Here is a 24,149-nt window from a genome sequence, read left to right on the forward strand (position 1 = left end):
AAGCATGTTAAACTATAGATACTTATAAAATTTAGTACTAGAATTGGTTATAATTCTTTATATTTTAGGCCAATAAATTACATAGATCTATTTTTTAAAAACCTTCAGATAGTTTGACAAACATATTTCCCAGGCAAATATCATTTATTCATTCATTCACATATTTATTCATGCCACTTGTTCATTTTCCTACCATAAATGCCAGCAGTCAACAAAGAAGTTAAGATCCTTACAAAGTTCATATGAAGGTGTAACCTAGAATATACTCCTATAGGTCTTCTTATTTAAGACACTCATATAGTCTATGCCACACAGAGAAACAGCTCTATGCTTGAGGAATACTTACGAAGATCTGAAGAGGTGATTCTATGCTCTAAATTGTTAGGGAAGACATAATTAGGGAAAGTCAGAAAGGAAGCTTCTGACCCAGACCATTCTAAGAGTTAAAATTGTAAAAAAAAAAAAAGGGGGGGGGATTAGGAAAGGAAATCATGTCATAGATCTAAAATGTACTTTTATACTTTTGTAGGATATATATAGGATATATTTCATATTATTAAGACAATCAGAACACTGAACAATATGCATTAGCTGACTCCATTTGCATTTAAAATTGTACATTCAAATGTGCAAATGTGCATTTATATAGGAATTTTCAACATGTATAGGAATTCATTTCAAACTGCTAATAGTAGCTTTCTCAGGGGTGGGATTATGAGAGAGATTTTATTTTCTACTTAACATTTTTATTGTATTGTTTGGAATTTTTACAAGTGTGACTTTTTATGTCACTTTTTGTAATGACTTTTAAAAGAAATATTTACAGTTGAGAAAATCTGTTCAAATAAGAAATAACAGGGAGATCGGTAGGAGAAGGAAGGGAAGAATGAAGGGGGGTAAACAGAAGGGGGAATGAACCACGAGAGACTACGGACTCTGGGAAACAAACTGAGGGTTTCAGAGGGGAGGGGGTTGGGGGATTGGGATAGGCCAGTGATGGGTATTAAGGAGGGCACGTATTGCATGGAGCACTGGGTATTATATGCCAACAATGAATCATGGAACACTACATCAAAAACTAAGGATGTACTGTACGGTGACTAACATAACATAATAAAAATTATTTTAAAAAAAAGAGAAAATCTGTTCAAATATCAAATGGGGTACATGAATGGGAAGTGAGATAGTGAGCTTCCCATCATAAGGGGGCATTCAAGTAGGAGTTGGAGGAGCATGAAGCAGAGGCTGTGATGGGGAATTGGACTAGTTATCTCTGAGACTCAGAGGCTCACCCTAGGACTCTGGAGTAGGACTCATCTCTGCAAAAGTCTCACCTTTTGTCTGGGGAGCCAATGGGCTCAAATAGCTGTGTGCAATTTGGATTCTTGCTGCTCTGAGTGGGGCCCTGCTGGTCTGAGCTATCCCTGTGTAGGTTACACAGGGGCTGAGGTTAAGCTAACACTTTGTCTCTTTTCCAGTGCCCTGCCAAGCTGTGGGTACCACTAGGGAGGCAGTGGGCCATGCTCAGGCCAGGTTCTCCATACATAAACTGGCTGGGCAGAGAAGGTACGGGGGAGGGAATGATGACGTGGTGCCCTGCCACCTGCCCTGATAAGGGCTCCTGTTCCTCTTTGTGCCCCTGAAGGACAGCCATGAAGCTACTCTGGATGTCCCTGCTGCTAGTGGCCTCTTGCGTCTCCACTGTCCAGGGCTTGCCAGAGGAGGACATCAAGGAAGCCAGTATCAACATATCCCAGCCCTTGCATATCGTGGAGGAAGGCAACCTGCTAGTGCTAACACCTGCTGGCCTGACCCAGATGCTGAACCAGACCCGCTTCCTCATGGTGCTTTTTCGTGAGTGTCCCCCACTCCGGGGTGGTGGGCAATGAGTGGGGTGAGATCTGCCTCCTTGCTCCTGGCAGCCAGAGAAGTGTTATATATTGCTAAACACATGAGAACACATACTATTAACATATTTAAAAATAATACGTATATACTATCATTCCCAATTTGCAGATGAGAATACTGAGGTCCAGGGAGGTTAAGCAATTGGCAAGATACTATGTTGCCACTTTAGTCTTGATTTATATGTTGCTCCTTAGCCCCACTGAATGTAAAAAGCCAAGCTTTACTCTTAGGTATCTTTATGCTCCGAAACTCAACTTTCCCCTCTGTAAAATGGGCAAGAGCATCATGGCCATATTGGATTGTTGTAAAGATTAAATGAAATAGTATGTCAAGTAGCTGGAACGCAACCAGAGAACAATAAATGGCAGCAGTTACGAGCAAGCTCTTGAGCAAAAATTTGCAGACCATCACATTTGTCTGAACTCTGCCTGTCCACTTTTGTTCTTTGGACTGTTGTTCTTTGCATCAGCAGGCATTTCTTCTTTTCCTTAGTCACTGGGCACGGAGCTGTGCCTTGTTGCAGGATAGGACAGATTTTCATATCAGCTTTCACAGAGTCAGTGCTTACCGTGTGCTGGGCATTATCCTTAGTGCCCCACCACATGTTAAATCAGTTAATCCTCACAACAAGCCGGTGTGGTGGCACTGTTTGTCTCCCTATTTTATAGCTGAGGAGACAGGAGCCAAGAGATTTGCCCAAAGTCACCCAGCTCACAAGTGGGGACCGCAGACCCTGTGCTACACCACTTCTCACCTGCAAGAATTGCAAGGGTGCAGAAAGCAGATGTGAACACTGGATTCCAGAATCCTTCAGAACCTCTCCTGGGAAGTGTCTGTCTCTGTGTCAGTCCCCAAAGTCTGCTTCTAGGATGTACCTAGCCTGACGAGCACCCAGGTTCCTGGAGGCCAGGCAGTACCTGACGTTCCAGAGCTGGGCAGGGAAGTGCAGGATAGGTGCTGCTCCTTTTTGGTTTCTGCCCCTTTCCATGCAGCCCCTCTGCCCACATTCTCCTCCCCTCTTCTTGGCTACTGCTCTGGGGTAGCCTCTTCTCCCTTCTGTCAGTTTGCCCTCCTTGAACGCTGACCCCACACAGCCTTCCTTTTCTCTCCCGTCTGACCAATGCATGTACTGGGATGATTTCAGCTTTACAGGTTCACAGTCCTAGGCTCAAATGCTGGGCTCTGCCACTTCTTGGCCAGGCGACCTTGATCACTCTGAGCCTCTCTTTACTTGGCTGCGAAATGGGGAATTTAATAATAGGATATAATTCCTAGGGTGCTTAGCACAGTGCTTGGTGCATAATAAGAGCTTAAGAATATATTGACTGCCATTCTCTTTATCATCATTATTAGATTCCTCCTCCCCACAAAAGCGTTAATGATTTTACCCTTACAGGTTGTTGTGGTAATGAAAATGGGCTCAAATATGCAGTCATTAGTGCCTACTGAGCATTCATTGGGCAGAAAGTGTTATTATTACATTCTGATTCACCCCACTTTTACTCAGCTCTGCTCAGTGCCAGGCCTTGGGCGGGCCCTTTCGGAGCACAGAGAAAAAGGGTCTTGGTTTCTGCTCTCAAAGACTTTGTAGTTGAAGTCATGAATGTCACAAAGCAGGAGAAACTCTTTACAATGATATTCATGCCAATAGAAGAGTCTAAAACGGGACACACCGGGTGCCTCATGGAGGGAGAAGTGACAGCTTGGACTTGCCCTCAGAAATGGCAGTTCTGGCTGCAAACCAGTTAAGCAGCCTCCTTGGTCTTGGCTCTTGCATCCTTGCATCCTGGAATGCACATGGGTCTCCAAATGCATCTTGAAGCTTGAAGTTTGGCCTTAGGTGAGAGAAATCTTCATTATTTGTCCTCCCAGTGATGCCGAGTGATAGTAGGTAATCTTCAGCCGGAGCAGTGGAGTGAGCACTCTGGAATCTATCATTGCTGACATCAATAATTATCAATGACCACATGCCAAGCACTGGTAAATCCTAAAGTGTTTTATTTTTTTTAAAAACTTGAATCACCCACACACTTATGTCTGTAAGTGACATCAAGGTTTGGGGTAAAGTACACAGGTTTGGGAGCCAGGCCAGCCTGAGTGTGAAACCCAATACTGCCATGATCTAGATAGGTGGCCTTGGGTACATTTCTTTGTGTCTCACCTTCGTCTGTGGAGTGGGAATAACGAAAGTGGTGGAGTCATTGTAGGGATTGACTAAGAGTGTCTATGAAGGATCCGGCACACGGAAGATGCTCCATAAATGAGTCCTCATCCTCCTGTGTCCCTGAGGCACAAAACGGATCATCAACTATCAGTTAGGACTGGGTGCAGCTTCAAGGAATAAAGAATGGCAATGATGACTTAAAACCAAGATTTATCTCATATGCTCATATGTAGACCAGGGATAGGCAGTCAATGGCTGTCCTAGCAGCTTCATGGTGTCAACGACACAGGCTCCACCTGTCTTCTTGCTCCATCACCCTGACTTGTTGTAGCTTGTGGTCACAAGAGGGCTGCGGCACCTCTTGTGTTGTACTGTGGATTTTGCTAGGGGAAAAAAGGGACAGGCAAATAGCAAAAGGACAAAATATATGTCAGCCAAGTATGTCCCCTGAAAAAAACCAAAACTTTTCCAGAAGCTCCACCAGTGACTTTTGTTATAACTTATTGGCTAGAACTGGGCCATGGCTGTTCCCGACTGAGGAGTCTGAAATGGTAAATGTTTAAGGTTTCTATCTCTATGGTCCAGGAATGGTTGATTCACAGTATTTGCCACAAGATCCAAGATTGCAGGCTAACTTAAATGGGCCAAATATCTTGTTAGTTCTTTGCATATTGTAGCTCAGTTTTTAATGTTAGATGAATGAAGTCCTTTAATGAAATAAATTCTAAAACTGATAGCCTACTTTTGTACCCAAATTCTTTTGCTGTTCTGATTTTTTAAAATATGTATGTAGAGAGAATGTGTGCAAGCAGGAGGAGGGGCAGAAGGAGACAGAAAATCTTAAGCAGACTCCATGCACAGCATGGAGCCCAAGGGGGGGTTCAGTCTCATACCCTGAGATCATGACCAGAGCTGAAATCAAGAATTGGACACTTAACCGACTGAGCCACCTGGGTGCCCCTCGTTGCTCTGATTTTGATTAGATATTTTAAAGATCACTGTGTTAGGGTGAGCTAACTGCTATACCAACTCCCAAATCTAGGTTTGTAAAGGGTGACTTCTTAAATCTTAGTCTCAGGCAGGTCTGCAGAGGAACTTTGCTCCATACAGTCATTCAGGCACCCAGGCTCCTTCCATCCAGTGACTCAGGCATCCCTTAGGGCCTAGAGTACTCCACTGAGTCCTCTGCCTCCAGCCAGCAAATGGATTGAGAGGCTGAGGAAATGCTTCTGGGCCAGGCCAGCCCCGGAAATGGTGCACATCAGTATTACTTCAAGCATGGTCTGTGGGCCAGCAGTGCCAGCATCACTTAGGAGGTGATTAGAATTGCAAAATACCAGGCCCCGCTCTAGACCTACTGAGTCAGAGTCCCAGGTGATTCACATGGACATTACAGGGTAAGAAGCATGTGTAACTTCTGCCCATGTCCCACTGGCCACAGCTCTGCAGGAAAGGCTGGGAAACACAGTGTAAATGAAGAGGAAAAAGAAACAGGATTTGGGGAACATGTGGCATCATCTGCCTTAATCACACTGCACCTTATAGGAGCCTTGAAACAGCCTTTGATTCAAACACAACCTGAAGCTGGGCTGGCTGAGAGGCAGCTGGGTGGTTTAAGTTCTTCCAGACACTAACCCACCATGAATAGGTTTCTCTTCTGGGCAGCAAGTTCAACAACTATTTCCTGCATGGGGTTGACTTCACGGACTATTTGCTCAGGTTAACGTTCCAAGGACACCTGGTTCCCAAATCCAATAGGCACTTGTCAGTCCTCACCTTCCTTGACCACTTTACAACCTCAACCTGAGACCTGTTGCTCCTTGGTGCCCACAAGCCCATTCTCTTCTGGTTCCCTTTGATCCCTCTGACTCACTTCTCAGTTCTTTATGGCTCCTCTTGTTTCCCATAACCCTGAAACCAAGGATGTAACTGGCAGCCCACGGACTGAAGACAGCCAGCAGGGGGTTATGTTTGGGTCACACAGCGTTTTAAAAATTGAGACATTTCACAATTAAAATTGAATTTACATCTGCTCTTGAAGAAAACAGAAGATCTAGAGGCACGGGCCCATATTCTTGCAATGTGACAACTGGCTGGAACTGAATAATGATTTTTGATCAGAAAACATGCCTGTCAGTTTGCCACATCCCTACCCAGCCAAGCCCACACAGTCACTCTCTCTGCCTCACCCTTGTAGCATTTGAGTCTGTGTCCCCTGGTCTCCTGGTCCCTTCTTACTTGGTGCAGTCTCTCTGAGCATTGTAACTTTAGTGGGGGAGTTTGGGTATGTGACAGCCTCAGCAACTCAGTTGCCCTGGGTCCCAGAGCCTCCTCTGCTGGCTTGTGTAGCCACTTTATAACAATATGGAACAAAAACGTTCTTTTTTGTGCCCTTAACCTTGATGGTTCCCAGAAGGGAAAATCTCATTGGGTCATTTTTGCTTCCATCCAACATAGAGCATGCCTGACGCATATAATTCCATCAAAATAGTTCCAAGCTTCTGACATTCATCTAGCCCAAGCTGTTAATGGTTTCTTTCATTGTGCTGGGTTGCATGCTGGATTTTACTTCAAGCCTATGGAACAAGACCTTATAGGGGTGATCCGGTTTGGGCCACATTTTTTTATACAAGCCTGTCAGCAGGGCAGGTGTTTCCACTTTGCTGATTGACCCCTCCAGCCAATTCCCCGCATCCCTCAGCCACCCCAGGACGTGGGCCACCACTGACACATCTGTTTCATGGTTCCCTTCAGGGAAAAACTGAGAATCCTGCAGCTCTAGTCTGCCTGGTGTAGAACTGGAAGCTGATGGTTTGCATAGGTCAGACATCCAAGAGGACGTCGTCTTCTCTTTTTTGACTGCAGTCCTAATCTCTGATCCTGGACCCTCAATGTTGAAGGAACTAGAGCCACACACTTTGCATGACACAACACCCATCTCAACACACATTTACCCTTCCAAAAATGCCGCAGCAGGTGGACAAGACAGAGGAACCTGTCCTGTTTGCATAAGAATGCAAATCTCTGCCCAGTGACTGTTTTAATCAGGGCAGAAGGGGGAGTCCATGGCTCTTTGGGGCTTTAACTGACATAACTCGGGGACTGACACTGAATCTGGGGCTACAGAGACAGCCAATCAATTTTACATTCTTTAATAACATTAAATGAAAACCAATTTGAAGACTTGAAACTTAAAGCATTCCCACTAGTGGTATTTCAAAGCAGTAAACACCAGCAGAGATTTTGTTATCTAAAAGAAACACTCAGGCTCATTACATCTGAATATCTGATTCCTTCCAATACACAGTTTAAATCAAAATGAGTTCTCAAAAACTGGCAGGCCTTCTAAAGTGACCTTTGGAAAAACTAATCACTTGGGGAAAGCATTATAAATGTTTTCTTTTTCCCCAGCAATAAATAGGCTCTTTACAAAAAGCATTTTTTCAATATTGTCCCAGGGACATACTGTATATAACTCTCAAATCCTTAGCTGATGCCCATTGTCTTACCTCTCTGAGGACTCCAGGCTCAAGAGCCAATGGTTAGTGGGACCTTTCCTCTTGCATGTTCCTCCCATGTCTCAGATGCCACGTGTGTTCAAAACAGAACCCAGCATTTTTTATTTACTCCCTACAACTTGCTTTTTCTCATGCCGTCTTAACTGACAGCACCTCTCTCTACCCAATGTCAAAATCAGAAATCTCAAGGTCATTCTTGACTCCTCTCTATTCTCCCAACTAACCCGTCACCGGGTCCTTGTTGATACCACCTCCTAAAGCCCTCTGCAATCTCCAGTTTTCCCACCCCATGCCACTGATTTCGTTCCAGCCAATGTTCCCCACGTGAAACACTGCAGCAGCTCCCTAGAGCGTCTGCCCACCCCCTCCATTGCTGTCCCTACAGAGCACCCAGAGATTTTTTTTTTCTAAAATGCAAGTCTGATTGGGTAACTTCCCAATTAAAAACCCTCAGTGATTCGCTGAGACCCCAAACTCCTCAACACGGCTATAGCATGCTCTGCTTGATCTAGCCTCAGCCAGCTTGCCCACCTCATTTGAGAGTTATGGTCTAGCTCCTGAGTGATTTGTGGTTGCCAGATAGGTCACACTGGCTCAAGCCCCAGGGCCTTTGCACTTATAATTCCCTCTGACCATAGTGTCCTTCCTACACTTTCTCGCCTGGATTGTAAGGTTTAAGCTCATGAAGCCACCTTGTCAGGAAGCTGTGTCCACCCTTTCTCCCTCCTGCACTAGCCAGCAAGCCCTTCCATGCTGATGCAATCCTCTGTACTCTCCCTTTCATAGCATCTATCACACTGTATTGAAACTGCTTTCAATCTTGTGGGCTCCATGGGGGACAGGGGTCAAATCTCATCCACCTCTTGATTACTAACATCTGGCATTGTGCTTGGTAGGCCTGCATGAGATGTTGAATGAATGATTGAATGAAATAAGCTTTCCTTTGGCCCATAATGTTCTGCATGAATGAGGCAAAGAGAAAAGGGTAAGCTACCTTTAGTGGGGAGAAGTCAAAATGAGGTTTATCAGGAGCTGTCTCTAGGGTCATTTAGGAAGTACCCCTAAAGCAGAGATGGCAAGAGTCCTGGGAGCAAGTTAGATGATGATCATGGTGATGATGAAGATGGTGATATGGATGAAGATGGTGATGAAAAAGATGATGATGGTGGTGGCCATTTATTGAGCATCTGTATTCCATCTGTATTCCAGGCACGGTACTTGGTCTCATTGTCCCCATCTTACATATGATGCAAAGACTTCTCAGAAAGGTTGGAAAATTTGCCCAAAGTCATACAACCGATAAGTAATACAACCTGAATTTTAGACCAGGTCTGACACTAAACGTGGTGTTCAATCCATCTTACAAAACTGTGCTAATAACTAGAATAGTTATTTATTCATCATTTATCTATCCATTCACTCAATATTTTTTGAATACCTGTTATATGTCAGACTTCTAGGCACAAAACAGATGGACATCCTTGCTTCAAGGAACTTATATCCTAAAGAGGGAAGACTAGATAAACAGATAAGTAAGTAAAGAATGTAATATGTCTTTGGGTTAACAGCACTATGGAGAAAAATAAAGAGAAACAGAGAGAGCAAAGAGTTAGTGGAAGTGGGGCTGCAAATTTATACAGGGTGGTCTGGGAAAGTGACAATTCAGCAAGGACCTAAAGGCAGGAAGGCAGCCACCTATGCAGATAGCCGGGAGGAGAGCATTTCGTCAGAGGGAATGGCAAGTGCAAAGGCCCTGGGGTGGGAATGTGCCAGGATGGCTAAAGCTGAGATGCTGAAGAGCAGTGGGAGACAGGATCTGAAAGGAGTTACAGTCCTTTAGGGCCTTATAGGCCATTGTGATGGTCAGAGGAATTTGTTGGTGGGTGCTTGAGGAACTAGAAGGGATTGATTACCATCCCATAGTTCCTATCACCTGTGAGCACCTCTATATACTATAATGTTCCTATGGGATGGGGAGAGAATTATTCTCAGAATATTTTTCCATGCTTGATCTAGAGCTTGGTCTAAAGTAGGGTTTCTCATCCTCAGCACTATTAACACTTTGGCTGCCTGGGTAATTCTTTGTTGTATGTGGGGGTATGTTGCATTATAGGATGTTTAGTGGCATCCCCGACCTCTACCCATTAGATGTCAGTAGCACTCTAGTTGTGACAACCAGAAGTGTCTCCAGATATGGTCAAATGTCCCCCATTGAGAACCACTGTCTAAAGAAAGGCAGACTCCAGCTCCCTGTGCTGAAAGCTAATTTCCAGTCCCTACAGTCTCACTTCCCATCCACCACCCCCTCCCCTGACTCACACTGGTTGCTCAGAAAACGGAACCTGACGTTATCTACTAAAGACCCAGGCAAACACTGATTCTAGGTCCATTAGCCATTAACACATCTACACATCAGGCAGACATTCAGAGAGACATTCCCTCTTCTAAGATGACCCTGGGTTCCATTTGCTTACCCCAAAACCCATGTGAGAGCCACACAATAGGCCCAGGCTTGTGTTGGATGACTTGGTGTTAATCACCCTTGTCTCTCTTTCCCCAAGAACCAGAAGATCTGCTGAGGATCCTGACATTCCCATTAAGACCCTCCCTTCCATAGAGAACCTGGTCAGGGCAAGATCAAGGGCTCTCCACCTATGCCATCATAATGGTTAGTCTTTGGGGCTCTTCTGTGCCAGAGAAGAGCCTTGTCTTATTATGTAGGATCATCTTAAGGTGTAGGATCAATTACTCCCCATTCTGCAGATGAGAAAACAAAGGTACAGAGATGTTTAAAAAACAACCTGCCTGGGCCACAGGTGCTGTAAACCACCATAAGTGCCCCTGTTTTATGAGACAACCTAATGAAGTTCATTGAACGCCATATGCCAGTCAGACAATGAGCTCCATCTAGATAGAGCTTGGGACCCAAGCAGGAGCTCTCCACCTCCCAGCAGAGGGCTCCCTGCCCATCCCAACCCACTGGGTTCCACTCTGCCCAAGCAACAATGCACATCAGAATTGTTCCCATACCCCAACCAAACTGGCATTTCCAGTTGGCCAGGGCAAGACATAGGCACCAAGACCTAAGACGTGTATGCATTCATTTCACCTCTGCAAACTTGGTTTGCAGAGCCCCAGGTGTAAAACCGATTTGCAAATTTTAAAAAGAAACCAGAAGACAGGAGTGTAAATCATAAAGAGTGGATTTGCTTCTACAGATTCTCTCTGCTCTGATGGAAACCACCCAGAGCAGAGGAGATGGAAAACCCATCCCATCCCTCCCCTCCAGGAAAAAGGAAACTTTTTTAGACCAGCTTAGCCATACTGTCAGTTAGAGTGTGAATCTGGGAGTCAGTCAGCCTTGGAGTTGAATCTCAGCCTAACCGCATACTAGCTGTAAGACCTCCGGGCTTCTGTTTCTTGTCTGTAACATTCCTCAGCTGGAATGGTAGATAACTCAGAGGCTGTTCTGAGGATTAACCAGGATAATGCATTAACACTTAGCAACGTGGTTGGCACAGTAAGTGCTCAATAACTTGTCATTGTTGTTACTTTGTTATCATTACTGTCACCATCACCATCAACACCATCATCATCACCATCATCACCATCATCACCATTAGCAGCAGCAGCCATAGGGCTGCTCCGGTCAAAACCTCAGAGTCATCCTTGACTCCTCTCATTCATTCATACTCCCCATCCAATTTGTCATTTCCTCCCATCTATCTAATCTATCACCAGTCATCTCCTCCTTCAAAATCTCTCAAACTCTGACCACTTCTCACTCCCTCTATTGCCACTACCCTGGCTCAAGCCATTACTATCTGTCACGTGGATTATTACAGAGGCCTCCAACTGGTCTCCCTGGATCCACTCTTCTTCCCCTTTGGTCTAAGATTCATATAACATTTAGTACAGTCCAGTTAAAAAAGTAGGATCATATTTAACTCTGCACAAAACCCTCCAGTATATTTCCACAATCCTCAGAGAGAGGGGCCAAAATCTATTCAGTGGCCCTATGTCATCTGACCCCCAGGCCCCTCATTCTGCTTCAGGCCAAAAAGACTTCTTGTCGTTCTTCAAACATACTGTACATACTCCCACCTCAGGGCTTTTGCACTTACAGTTCCCCCACCTGGAAACTCTCTTTTTCCACCTATCTGCATAGCCTGGTCGCTCACTTCCTTCAGTCTTTATTAAAATGTTTCTTCTTGGTGAGGCCTCCTTTAGCCTCCCTACTTAAACTCAATCCCCCTGACACTCCTAACCTCCAGCTCTGCTTCAAAAGCAGCAGAAGTCTCCACAGCACTTAGAATCTAATATAGCATATATTTTACTTCTCTACTTATTTTCTGCCTTCTCCAACAAGAGCAGGGATTTTTATCTGTTGATTGTTAAATCCCCAGTACCTAGAACCATGTCTGGCATGTGGCAGATCCTAAAAAAAGATTTGTCGAATAAACGATAAATGACTGGATGAATGGATGGATGGATATGTGTATAAATCTCCATTACTATTATTGTTAGATCCTATCCAGCGAACTTTAGGATACCAGTATTCCTGTTATCACAGGCTATTTCTCTCACTTCCATTCCAGATACTCAGGAGCAGTGGGCTGTGTGGAACCTCTAAAAGCTCCAGCATTTGAACAATCATTCCATGTGTTTTTCTTGCCCTGAGCTGCTTCCCTTAGAGATTAAGATTTGGACACAATGTCAATCAGCCACCCTGAGCCAGGCAGGGCCAGATCCACAAGGAAGCCGGGGAGAGGCCTGAGGGCCGGAGCAGCTGGCAACAGGCCAGCACCTGCTGGCGATGATGGATGGGGGGTATCGAAGACAATGATGGTGACAAAGCAGGCGGTGGAGAGGCAAAAAGTCCCACTTCCTGTGCATTGATTGGGAATTTAATGAAAACAATCATTCACTTTCGGGTTCCATCACAGGAGCAGGTGTGCTGACTGATGGTGGGGCATGTGCCAGTTGTCCTGGAGCTGGCTTTCTGGGTTTTGCTTTACAAAAGCCCTCTCTGTTGGACTTGGAACTTGCCCAGGCAGTGGAGGTGATATGCACCTTCTCCAAGTGCGCTCCAGATGGACAGGGGAGAGGGGTGGGGACTGACACAGGGAATGCATTCTGACTTGAAAGGAAATCAATGACCCCTTGCCCTGGCTTGGCCCACCTGCTGCAGATATCGGGCCGGTGAGGGGCCTGCAAACTCTCAGTGTTATCAGGAAGAAGGAAGGCAAATGTGAGCGCCTTTTAGTCCTCTCTCATTTAGGTCAGGAATCCCATGCCAGCTCCCTGAGGCCGTTTTCCAGAAAGGGGGCTCCCCACTCCTACCCCCACTTCACTGCCCAGCAATATGAGGGGCCAAGGAATCCTAATCAAGAGTGTGAGGTCTCTTTGAGACCACTTACCCCAGGGGGCAGGCTCTGAAGGGGAAGGGGAGCATGGTAACCTCTTCCTACACCTGACCTTCCTTGAGAGTCCCCTGATGTATTCATGTTACAGGGCAACAGGAGCAGCTCAATTTGGCCTGTAACTCCAGAACTTTCCACCAGATGGCGCGCATGCTCCCTCATTCTTTCTCCTCTGACTTCTGACCACAAAAATTGCACAATAATAACAGTAGTAACAATAATGCATTATGTCTTTATCATGTGCCAGGCACTGTGCTGAGGGTTTGACACACCAGCGCTGGTTAGAGAGCCAATTGAGTGGTTCCAGGTCCCGGCTATACCTCACTGCCACAGGACCCTGGGCAAGTAGAACATTTTGTTTTCCATCAGTAACCGTCATACCTACCCCACAGGGGTGCTGAGAGGATTAGATGGCTCAATCCATGGAAAGCTTTCAGAAATTAATAAGCACTGTATAACTGATTGTTCAATAAGTCTTACTTGGCTGACCCTATGGCATAGTTGATACTATTTTTTTTTCATTTTGCCCATGAGGAATGTGGGATTCACAGAGTTGGAATGAGTTGCCCAAAGTTGTATTGCTTCCAGTGTTGGTGAACCCAAAGAACCCTGATGTGCCTCCCAAATGGCCAATTTCATGAAACATGTGCCTCCCATCCTGTCACATTTCTGAAAATCTACCTAGTACAGCAGAGCATGAGGAAGGCCCAGGAGCTAAGCGGATGAAACCCAGCCTCCTTCTCAGGAGATTTATGATTTATACTGGCTCTTTCAGACAACCCATCCTCCAAGCAATCCAGGAACCTGGCTGAGGAACTGGGCAAAGCGGTGGAAATCGTGGGCAAAGGCAAGAACGGGCTCGGCTTTGGCAAAGTGGACATCACGGTCGAGAAGGAACTTCAGAAGGAGTTTGACGTTAAGAAGGCTCCAGAGTTGAAGCTGTTTTTTGAGGGCAACAGGTTGGAACCCATCAGTTGCAAAGGTAATAGTCCTTGTGTGTCAATCAAGGCAGTGCTAACTATGGAAACACAAACTCCAGCATTTCAGTGACATAACAGAACATCGAGTCTATTTTTTGCTCATGTAGAGCCCAGCTGGCAGCCAGAGGGTGGGGGTGGGTGGCTCAGCTACACATAATCTTTCAAGGACCCAGATTCCTTCCAGCCTGTGGCTCTGCCTTCCCTTAGGGCCTCTGAGCTCCCTGCCATTTTCTCTGTATCTAGCCAGCAGCTGAGGCAAGGAGGCAGAGGATTGCCACTGGTGGTGTTCATGACCCAGGCTTGGAAGGTGCAAACATCACATCTCATTCCACTGACCAAGATTCTATTACATGGCCTCACTCAACTGAAAGGCTGAGCAATATGGCCCTGATCTGTGTCTATAAGGAAAATAAAATTTTGGTGAACACATAGCTGCCTCCACCACAGCTTGCATCTCAGCTGGTAGGCCCTAGAAGCACCGTGAGGTGGGATAGTGAGATGCATGGCTCATAAACGGCCAGAGGCCAGACAGTGAGTTCCTAACTCCACCTCCCACCTCCATCTTCTACTTTAGAATGGCTTTAACAGGGTCCCAGGCCGAGGAAAGGGACACTGGGAGATGATGAAACAAGACAAATTTGGGATAGGATGACTATCAAATACTTTAGCTTCTGTCATCATCCACTTCATTCATTAACTTGTTCATTCACTTATTCAATGCTTTTATTGGGAAACTACCATGTGTCCGGCCCTTAGTGTCAAGAATGCTTGAAGAATTATGTGACTCAGTGCGGTACATGGTAGGTCCTAATTTTTAAAAATGCTAATTATATAAATGCGTAAATGTGTGTAAAACTGATGGACAGGTGGAATGAAACTGACAAATGCCAATGTACCCAGCACAGCCCATACTATGCTAAAAGAATGTTCCCATTATATGTGTGAATGATTGAATCAGGAAACTGAAATAGTGTTTTGCAGGGTCTGGCATTTAGAAATTCTGCAATAAGCGTGTTTGAGGTTTTTTTGCCAAAACCAAAAGGGCCCAGAGAGAGCTACCACCTGCAGTGGCTGCCGGATGCCTTGCAGTTCTCAGAGCAGACACAAGGGGGCATGAGACACAGACCAGACTTGCAGGGGCTGGACTGCTGGGGAAGGTGCCGCAAAAGCGCCAAGCTCAGGGTGGATTGCGAAAGAGACCAGGCAGTGCAGTGGCTCCCAAGCGGCTTGTGGGACCCTGGTGGCCTGGGGTGGGGGTGGGGTGGCAGGTGAGGTCTGACTCCTCTTTGAGGCAACAAAGGTGACAATGTGGCAACTTCCAGACTGAGTCCCTTTTGGTAGGAGCCAGGGCCTGGGACCTCCACTGCCATGCAGGAAGCTGCATCACCGCCTTCCCCAGGAAGTCCCCTTTGACTGCCCAGATCAGGGTGCCTGCTGTTCCTCTGGAGTCCCACAGCACCTGCGCTTCCCCCTCAAGGCCCTCACTTCACAGAACTGATTCTGTTAATCGTTGTCTAGTGAGAGCACAGGGCAGGAGCTGATCTCACTTCTTTTCCTGGGTCCTCCGAAGAGGATGCCAGAACTGGCAGACACCACCTGGCTTTAAATCCTTACCACGTGCCTGAAGGACAATCACTTGCTCTTGTCAAATCTTCTTTTCCTCACCTGTGAAATGGAGATGGTGGAAGTATCTACCTCCTAGGGTTACTGATGTGATGAAACAAGTTTCACAAGCCCTGACACCTATCGGATCCGTTTACTGTGCTCTATCACTATTCTGGGCCCCTTTACATATGTTCCAACCACCCAGCATAGCAGGTGATTTTACAGATGGGAATCTGCATAGAGAGATGGAACAACTTCCTCAGCTCCCCAGCTAACAAGCACTGCAACCCACAAATGCTTTCTGCAAAGGGCCAGATAATAAATATTTTAGGCCTTACAGGCCAAACAATCTCTTTCGCAACTACTTAATGCTGCTGATACAGTGGAAAAGCAGCCCTACAAAAACCAGTAAGTGTCAAAACTTTATTTATAATGTCAGTTGGCAGGTCAGAATTGGCCCATGGGCTGTCATTCACCAACCCCTGCTCTAGGTTGTGCTGCACTCAAAATAAACTGCGGATATGGCTCTTGTTATTATCAAACAATTAGTTTTCTGACCCTTGAGCAGTGCCTGGAACACTTAGGTTCTTTTGAGTTTGAATGAGATGGAATTGCAAGGACCCACTGTAGGCAGACTTGGGGTAAGGAGCCAGCCCATATTTCTACCAGGTTTGCCCATCCCTCCTCTTCTTCAGTGTTATCCCCAACCAGGGAAAGAGGCAGTGGGTGCTGGCAGGGAGCCAAGGCCTGGATTTAGGACAAACACTAGTTAGAGAATTTGAGCCAACCATCCCATTTCTCATTTCCTAAACAGGATGAATAATGCCAGTTCTGCCAACTTGACAGGGCTTCCCTGAGCTAAGAGGGGCGACAGAGCTTTACTGGTCTCCTGCACCAACTTTTATGAAAACCTTCCCAGGAGGCAAGTGGGGTTTAGTCCTTGTTGGGTCAAAGCTAGAGTTCTGGTTCTCCTCTAGTCTCCCAAGGATTGATGATGGGAAACTTGGTCATGGCCCCCTCTCTGGAGGGAGGGAAACTCAGGCTGGCTCCAGGGCCTCAGTTAATGATGCATCATAGCTTGAGCTTGGAAATATGCAGTGGAGCGACAGCCCCAGTCAATCATTGACAGAGCGTTCACACCTCAGTTGTTACCCCGTCCTCTGGCTCAGAGCCAAGTGCCAGGGGAGACACCAGCCCAATGGGGGCTGTGACCCATCTGCAGGCACTCAGAAGCAACCTATCTGTCAAGTTCAGAGCTACCTCAGCCCCAGGGGGTTCAGAGGGGCAAACAGAGCTCAGACATCCCAGAGAAGATGGCGCAAGACCAAGTTCCTTCAAGCCAGCTTATGTCATGATTCATCCACCTCATTCATTCATCCTGTAATTATTTCTTGAGCACCTACTATGAGCCAGACATTACAGGAGCTAACAAGCAAACTAGCCAAAAATCCTAATTTCAGGAAAAGACAGATTCAATGAAGAAAATGAAAGAGGTCATAAACCAGAGAATGATATGATTGATGGGAGCGGGGTGGGGTGGTAAGAAAAGTCCAAACCTCGAACTAAATAAGCTGGAGATGTTGTGCTGACTGCTGAGGAAAAGGCAGCCCAGGTGGAGGGACTGGCGGACACCAAAGCCCGGTGTGCTGGAGGATGAGGGTGTGGCTGCAGTGTGGACCGTAGGAGACAGCTACACAAAATGAGATCAGAGTGATGGTTCTGATGACCTGAAATTCAAATGTATTTGGAGGGGTTTGTTCACCTTTTTTGGTATTTTCAGGACTTTGGAACCTATTCCTTCCAGAGCACTTATAATTTTTTTTCAGACAAATGCCTACAAGAGAAACTGTTCCCATGATACGTGCTTGTTTCTTCCTGGAAGATGGCTGGGAACACTGAAAATAGACACTCAGCCTTGGCGTTGAAGCTAGGAGGAGAGGGGAACTGCAGCAGGGTGGAGTGCTGTGGTCTGCGGTGGCAATGAAGCCTCCCCCATCCCTCTTTGTCCTTTGAGGCCAAGACATCGTCCTTCTATGAACTTCTATGGGCCTGACTCATTGTGGCTTTTCAAATGGCCTAATTGGTATCTACTAAGGTTGAACGCAGCATCCCCTATGACCAGAAATTCTACTCCTGGGCATGTACCCAACAGAAGTGCATCCAACGTGCCCCAGAGACATGCACGAAAATTAATTCTTAATAGTCCCAAACTGAAAACAACCCAAATGCTCACCAACAGAGAATGGATAAATAAATTATAGAATATTCACACGACAGACTGCTACACAGTACATGCAACAATATGGATGAATCTCACAAACGTAACAAAGCCAGACCCCAAAACACACACTGTGTAACTCCACTTGTGTGAAGTTCAAGAGAAGGCAGACTAATGCATGCTGTTAGAAGTTACAGTAGTGGTTACCCTCAGGTAGCGGTGAGTGAGGGGCTGGGAGGGGGCACAATGGGATTTCTGAGGGCCTGGTAATGGTCTGTGTCTCTTGATCTGGGTGGTACTCAGGTGTGTTCATTTTGCAAAACTCCACCAAACTATACATTATAATTTGTACACCTTTCTGTATGCAAATATACTTCATTTTAAGTTTTTTTAATAGCCTTAAGTTCTTTAGAAATGTAAGCAAAGACACCCAAAATAGAGTCCTTTCCAGTCGATTTACCAACTCAACATGCATTCATCAAGCCCACTGAAGCAATTTGTCCTGCACAGGCTGCTTGCTCTGCCTGGAAACCTTTCCCTCTCCCCTTCCTTGTCCTGTTCCATTCTTCTTATTGTTGCCTGCTTATTAACTCCTATGCTTCCTTCAGTATTCAGCTCATAAGTGATCTCCTCTGGGAAGCCCTCCTTGACTTCACAGTCTAGGTCATGTGTCTTTGCTACAGGCTCATAGAACTTTGCTTTTTAAAACTTACTTTGGGGGCGCCTGGGTGGCAGAGCGGTTAAGCGTTTGCCTTCAGCTCAGGGCGTGATCCCGGCGTTATGGGATCGAGCCCCACATCAGGCTCCTCCGCTATGAGCCTGCTTCTTCCTCTCCCACTCCCCCTGCTTGTGTTCCCTCTCTCGCTGGCTGTCTCTATCTCTGTCAAATAAATAAAATCTTTAAAAAAAAATAAAACTTACTTTGGGTGTGATTATATACTTGTTTGTGTGATTACTTGACAACTGTCCTACTCAACAGAATGAGAACAGTAAAACAGTGAGAATATGTTTGTTTCTGCTCACCATTATCTTCCAGGACCAAGCACAGCACTTGATAACATAATAGGTACTCAGTACGTATTTGTCAAATGAATAAATGAGTGAAGGAATGAATGGTGAATGAAGGAATAAAGGCCTATAGATATAGTCCAAGTTACTCACGAAAAACACTACTTTATCTCAAAAATTCAGTTTAAATTCTCCATTCTATTCTATAGCAGTCTTTGATAGAAAACAATATTTTACATTATCTACCATCATGTGGAATTGATGATCCTAGCAAACACATGTCTATCTGTAGCCTAATGTAATTCTAGCACACTGTTACCTCTCCCCAGATATGGTATGTGTTTCCCAATTTTAAAAGCTAAGATTTTTGTGTGCTTGGCACCTCATACGATAGCTGAAAAATGAAAGTCAGGATCTATGACCTTAGTGGACATTGGAAGCACAGGTGATAATGGAATTTTCCCAAGGTCACAGAGCTAGCTAGTATTTTTATTTACATTTCATTCATTTATATTTTTTAAAAAATAAATCCACCTTCCTGTCACTTTGGAAAGTAGATAAGAAAAGAAGACTGGGCATGCTTCCTCCTGGGTTATTCCCAGGTTCACTAGTGGGTGGCCATTGGCAAGTCTAACCTCAATTTCCTCATCTGCAAAATGGGGAAAGTGCGAATGTCCCATAGGGTAGAGTTGTTCTGGGGATGCAAATCGCTCAGCGCAACATCTTGTCCTTGATAAGTGGTCCATGACGTTTAGCTGCTGCAGTTAATGTTCATGCCTTGGGGCTGAGGTGGGAGTGGAAGGACTGTCCTTGGCCTTCAATGGGTGGGAGCCCAAAACCAGGTGCTTCTGCTCCTTAAACCTGGAGAAAACAGGTCTTGCTCCATTTCAAGAGAAAACTGCTATGCGATCCATTGAACTGTCTCTCTCTCCAGGAGTGGTTGAATCTACTGCCTTGGTCGTTTGGTTGAGAAGACAAATTAGCCAGAGAGCATTTTTGTTCAATGACACCCAGCAGGTGATAGAGTTTGTGACATCTAGGCCTTTGGTCATCATCGGCTTCTTCCAGGTACTGGGGGCAAGAGGTGGGAGGTGGCTTTTTGACTGGGAGGAGTCCTATTGTCTGGGAGGGGGTGGGGTAAGGAAACATCTTCCACTTGGGTTAATGCCATACCCATTCTTCCTTTCCAATGAGCTAGTTTTCCAGGTAACTGCAGTGTTAAAATGAAGGCGGAAAGAATGGAAGGTGATGTGGTAGGAGAAACTAACCAGAAAGGTGGACAGGAATGCAGAGAGAGGAAAGGAGACTGACATTTATTAAATTAGCTTTGATAGTATAACTGATCTTAGAATATCACTGAATAATAAATAATTTGGAAATTGTTTTTCCTTGTAGAGAATGAGTTTCTTATATATCTTTACTCATTTCCTGTAACTTGCATGGCTCCTCTCTTCTCCCAGTGGAAGACAGAACTTGGGCATTATATTTTTACACGGGGAGAATATGTACCTCTTTCTGTCTCATCTCACTTTTTGACAGCCCCAATTTTCTTTCAAGTTATAGAATGAAGGCTCCAACTACAGCCATATCTTGATACCAAGTTTATATTTGGTGATCCATGTGGTCAAACCAGTTTCCTCTTCTGAAATCAATTAAGGAATAAATGTTTAAAAGTCTCAACCTGTGTGTTAGAATAGCCTTACTCTAAATACTTGGAAAAAATTGAGTTTATCAATTCTTTTCATTAATCTCTGTGGATTTGCCTATTTTGGCCTTAGTCATAGCCACAGAAGTATTCTGAGTATGTAACATTCATGAAAGGGGACTTAGGGAACCCAGGAAAACCCCAGAACTTGGAAAGGCAAGGAGATGAATTGGTCACCATTTCTATCTTGACTTTAAATAAGCCAGATGTTTTGCTTTCTACCAAAGCCTCACCAAACATCCTTCCCCAAACAGGATTTAGAGGAAGAAGTAGCAGAGTTGTTCTATGATATGATCAAAGACTTCCCAGAGCTAACGTTTGGAGTGATATCAATTAGCAATGCCATTGGACGTTTCCACGTCACCCTTGACAGTGTTCTGGTGTTCAAAAAGGTAAGACTTGGATTCTATTGCTAGTGAAGGGTCTCCATCTCAAAATAGTGGACTATGCATGTATCTATAGGCTTTGGGTACAAATTCTGGTTCTGCCATTTATGAGCTAAGTGGCATTGGACTAGGCAGCTTTTGTGAGATCACAGTCTCCCAGAGTTTCTCTGGCCTTTCTAGACATCTTCCATTGTAAGCTCCTCCTCCTTTTCTTAACCAGTAAATGCCATTCATTAAGGCTCAGTCCTCTGCCCTGTGTTTTCTTCTGGTCCCTATTCCCCTACCCACCCTCCATCAGCAAGTCATATACCCATAACTTACAAATCTCCCATTTCCAGCCAGACTGCTCTATCTCCAGACTTTCATATCCATCACCAGATGTCTCAACATGACCAAGCCTAACATCATAATCTCCCCTCCAAATCCTCATTCAGTGTTTTTTTCTCTCTCTCAATGAATGGTGTCACCATTTCTCCAATGTCCCATCTGAGTAAAGCCAGAATACCCAGGCATTATTCTAACCCCTCCCTCTTCTCCACCCTTCACAACCTGTCCATCACCCCAAACCGATTGATTTTAAATCCAAAATATCCCTTGAGTCTATCTATTTCTCTCTACTGCTACCATCCTAAGGCAAGTAACTATCATATCCCATAGCCTAATGCAACACCCACCCAACTGGTCTGCCACATTCTCTCTTATCCCCTAAAAAGTAATCTTTCCAAAACTCAAAAGTGATTGCCACCTGCCTCCTTCCCATCAAAAGCCCTTTAATGGCTTCCTATTATTCTTAGGATAAAGACTCAAGTCCCTAATAAGGCCCACAAGGCCTTCCTCACTCTAGCCTCTGTTACACATCTTCTTCCTTTCCCTCTCTGGGATCTGAGAATAGATCATCCAAGCTGTCTAGTAGGACATTTAATTAAATTAACATTTTAGTTCCTCAAACTAGCTACATGTGGATAATGGCTACTGTACTGAACAGCATAGATATACAGAGCATTTCCATCATCACAGAAAGCTCTATTAAACAGTATTATTCTAGACACAGTAATCTGGTTCCTGGAACATGCCTTACTGCCTCACCACACAAAGCCAAATCCTTACAACAATCATGTTATTTATAGAAATGGCTTAGAGAGGTTAGGTTACTTGCCCAGGGCCACATAGGAGGTGGGTGAAGTGATAGCTAGACCTGCTTAAGACTGTGAGCCACTACATTTTTACTTGGGCTCTTAGAAGTCATTGTAAGGTTTTAAGTTGGAGAATAAAATAACCTGATTTGTGTCTTTGAATGGGATAACATAGAGTCCAAAAATAGATCCAAATACATATGGAAATCTAGTACAGGATAAAGATGATATTTTAGATCAGTAGGGGAAAAATATTATTCAATGACTAGTGTTGAGAGAATTGGGTAGCCAGTTAGGGGGGGGAAAAAAGCTAAATCCATATATCCTCCTTCCATCAAATTAAATTGCAGATTGATTTCTGATTTAAAACTATAACAAAGAAACCATGGAAAGTCTAGAAAATGCCACAGGGGACTTTGCTTTCTAAACTTGGAGCTCGAAAGCCCTTTTATAAAGCATGACTATGCTAGAAACTATGAAAAGAAATGCTGATACATTTGGACCACATAAAAAGTTAAAAGTTCCACAGAATAAACCTCATCACAACATCAAAAACCAAAGAGCAAACTTAAAAAATGCACTTAGGACAGAGTCAGTCTATTTTAATGGTTAAGAGCATGAGCTCTAGAGTCAGACCTCTGGGTTGGAAGCTTGGCTCCCCCTCTCACTAGCTTAGCAACCTTGGGCAAGTCACTTCACTTTTCTGTGCCTCAATGTCCTCAAACTGTACAATGGTAGAAATAATGATTCATAACTCAGCGGAATGTTATGAAGATTAAATGAATTCTTGCATATAACATATTTAGAACTGTGGCTGGTGCAATATGAGCTCTCCATAGTCCGATTAAAATTATCAGACTATTGTCCTGACCAGAAAAGAGTTCCAGCTTTGTCCAAAGGACAACAGGGGCTGTGAAGTATTTGAGCAAGAAAATGACATGAGTTGCTTTCTAAGAACATCACTCTGGCTAAAGATGGGGGTTCGGTTGGAGGGAAACAAGGGGAGAAATTGGAAGACCATTAGGCAGCTTTTGCAGGCGTCCAGGGAAGAGGTTTGGACTAGAGGGTAGGCCAAGAGAAAGAGACAGAGTAGGGAGAAATCAGCCAGAGAGAGCTACATCTTCGTTCTCCTTCCCCCCACAGATTTTGATCCTGATCTACAGAGAATTATTTCCTTCCCTGTGTTAATCCCAGTCCTCCTGAGAAGCAGTCATCAAGCAGGATTAGACATGCAAAAGATTAGGAAAATGCCTGTGAAGGGAAACAGAGGGAGCTGGGGGTGACTCATCAGGCCACGATGTAGGTCTAACCCTTTGGAAGGAAGGAAGGTCCCCTTCCTGCAGCAAAGTTCTAAGAAAGCTGGTCAACGTCACCTACCAGAGAAGTTCTGCATCTGCCTTCCAGAAATGGGCTTGCCTTAGTATCCCTGACACAGTGTCACTGGTTAGGAGCAGTGTGTAAGAAACTGCTCAGCATCAGCACAACTGTTTGGATGGATTTCAAAATGAAGCGACTGGCTGCCCATTTGACCACACTCCCCACTCTGTAGATCAGAGATTTTCACAGCTGCCACATACCCATATTCCATGCACAGGCCGTTCGTATTTACCAAGTACCTAGATTATGGATTACACTTGTCACTATAGCGTTCTCCTTTTGTCCACGGGGAAAACTGTGCTATTTCTATTTATTATGTGTCTACGTTATGGAAGCTACTGCCCTCCAATGCTTTTCTCCTTTTGTCCAAGGGAAAGATTGTGAAACGTGAGGAGCTCATTAATGACATTACCAACAAACAAGTCCTCAATCAAGTCATAAAACAGCACCTCACAGATTTTGTTATTGAATACAACATCGAGGTCAGTGAGCCAAAGGGTCACTGGGAGAAGGGTAGGTGCGTCAGCTGTGTGCCTGGATGACCTGTTTCCCCGGTAATTTCAGAACAAGGACCTGATTTATGAACTGCACATCCTGAATCACATGCTGCTCTTCGCCTCCAAAAGCTCGGAGTCATTTGGTATGATAATGCAGCATTATAGGCTGGCATCCAAGGAATTTACAAACAAGGTTTGTGGAAAGTGCTATTGCCCTTGTTGGACGG

The 24,149-nt window shown here is 44.9% G+C and overlaps 1 protein-coding gene across 1 annotated transcript in view; it reads left to right on the forward strand.

Annotated features, from left to right (window-relative positions):
• Positions 1 to 1,450: 1,450 nt before the first annotated feature.
• PDILT (protein disulfide isomerase like, testis expressed) overlaps positions 1,451 to 24,149 on the forward strand; it is a 33,181-nt gene continuing 10,482 nt past the window's right edge. The window contains exons 1-6 of the mRNA XM_008696965.2: positions 1,451 to 1,854; positions 13,789 to 13,995; positions 19,759 to 19,892; positions 20,784 to 20,921; positions 23,797 to 23,907; positions 23,990 to 24,115. Of these exons, the coding sequence (XP_008695187.2) occupies positions 1,653 to 1,854; positions 13,789 to 13,995; positions 19,759 to 19,892; positions 20,784 to 20,921; positions 23,797 to 23,907; positions 23,990 to 24,115 (918 nt within the window). The 5' untranslated portion in view covers positions 1,451 to 1,652. The remainder of the gene's footprint in view (positions 1,855 to 13,788; positions 13,996 to 19,758; positions 19,893 to 20,783; positions 20,922 to 23,796; positions 23,908 to 23,989; positions 24,116 to 24,149) is intronic.

The sequence above is a fragment of the Ursus maritimus genome, unplaced genomic scaffold (assembly GCF_017311325.1).
Source record: "Ursus maritimus isolate PB19 unplaced genomic scaffold, ASM1731132v1 scaffold_2, whole genome shotgun sequence".
In the NCBI taxonomy this organism is placed as follows: domain Eukaryota; kingdom Metazoa; phylum Chordata; class Mammalia; order Carnivora; family Ursidae; genus Ursus; species Ursus maritimus.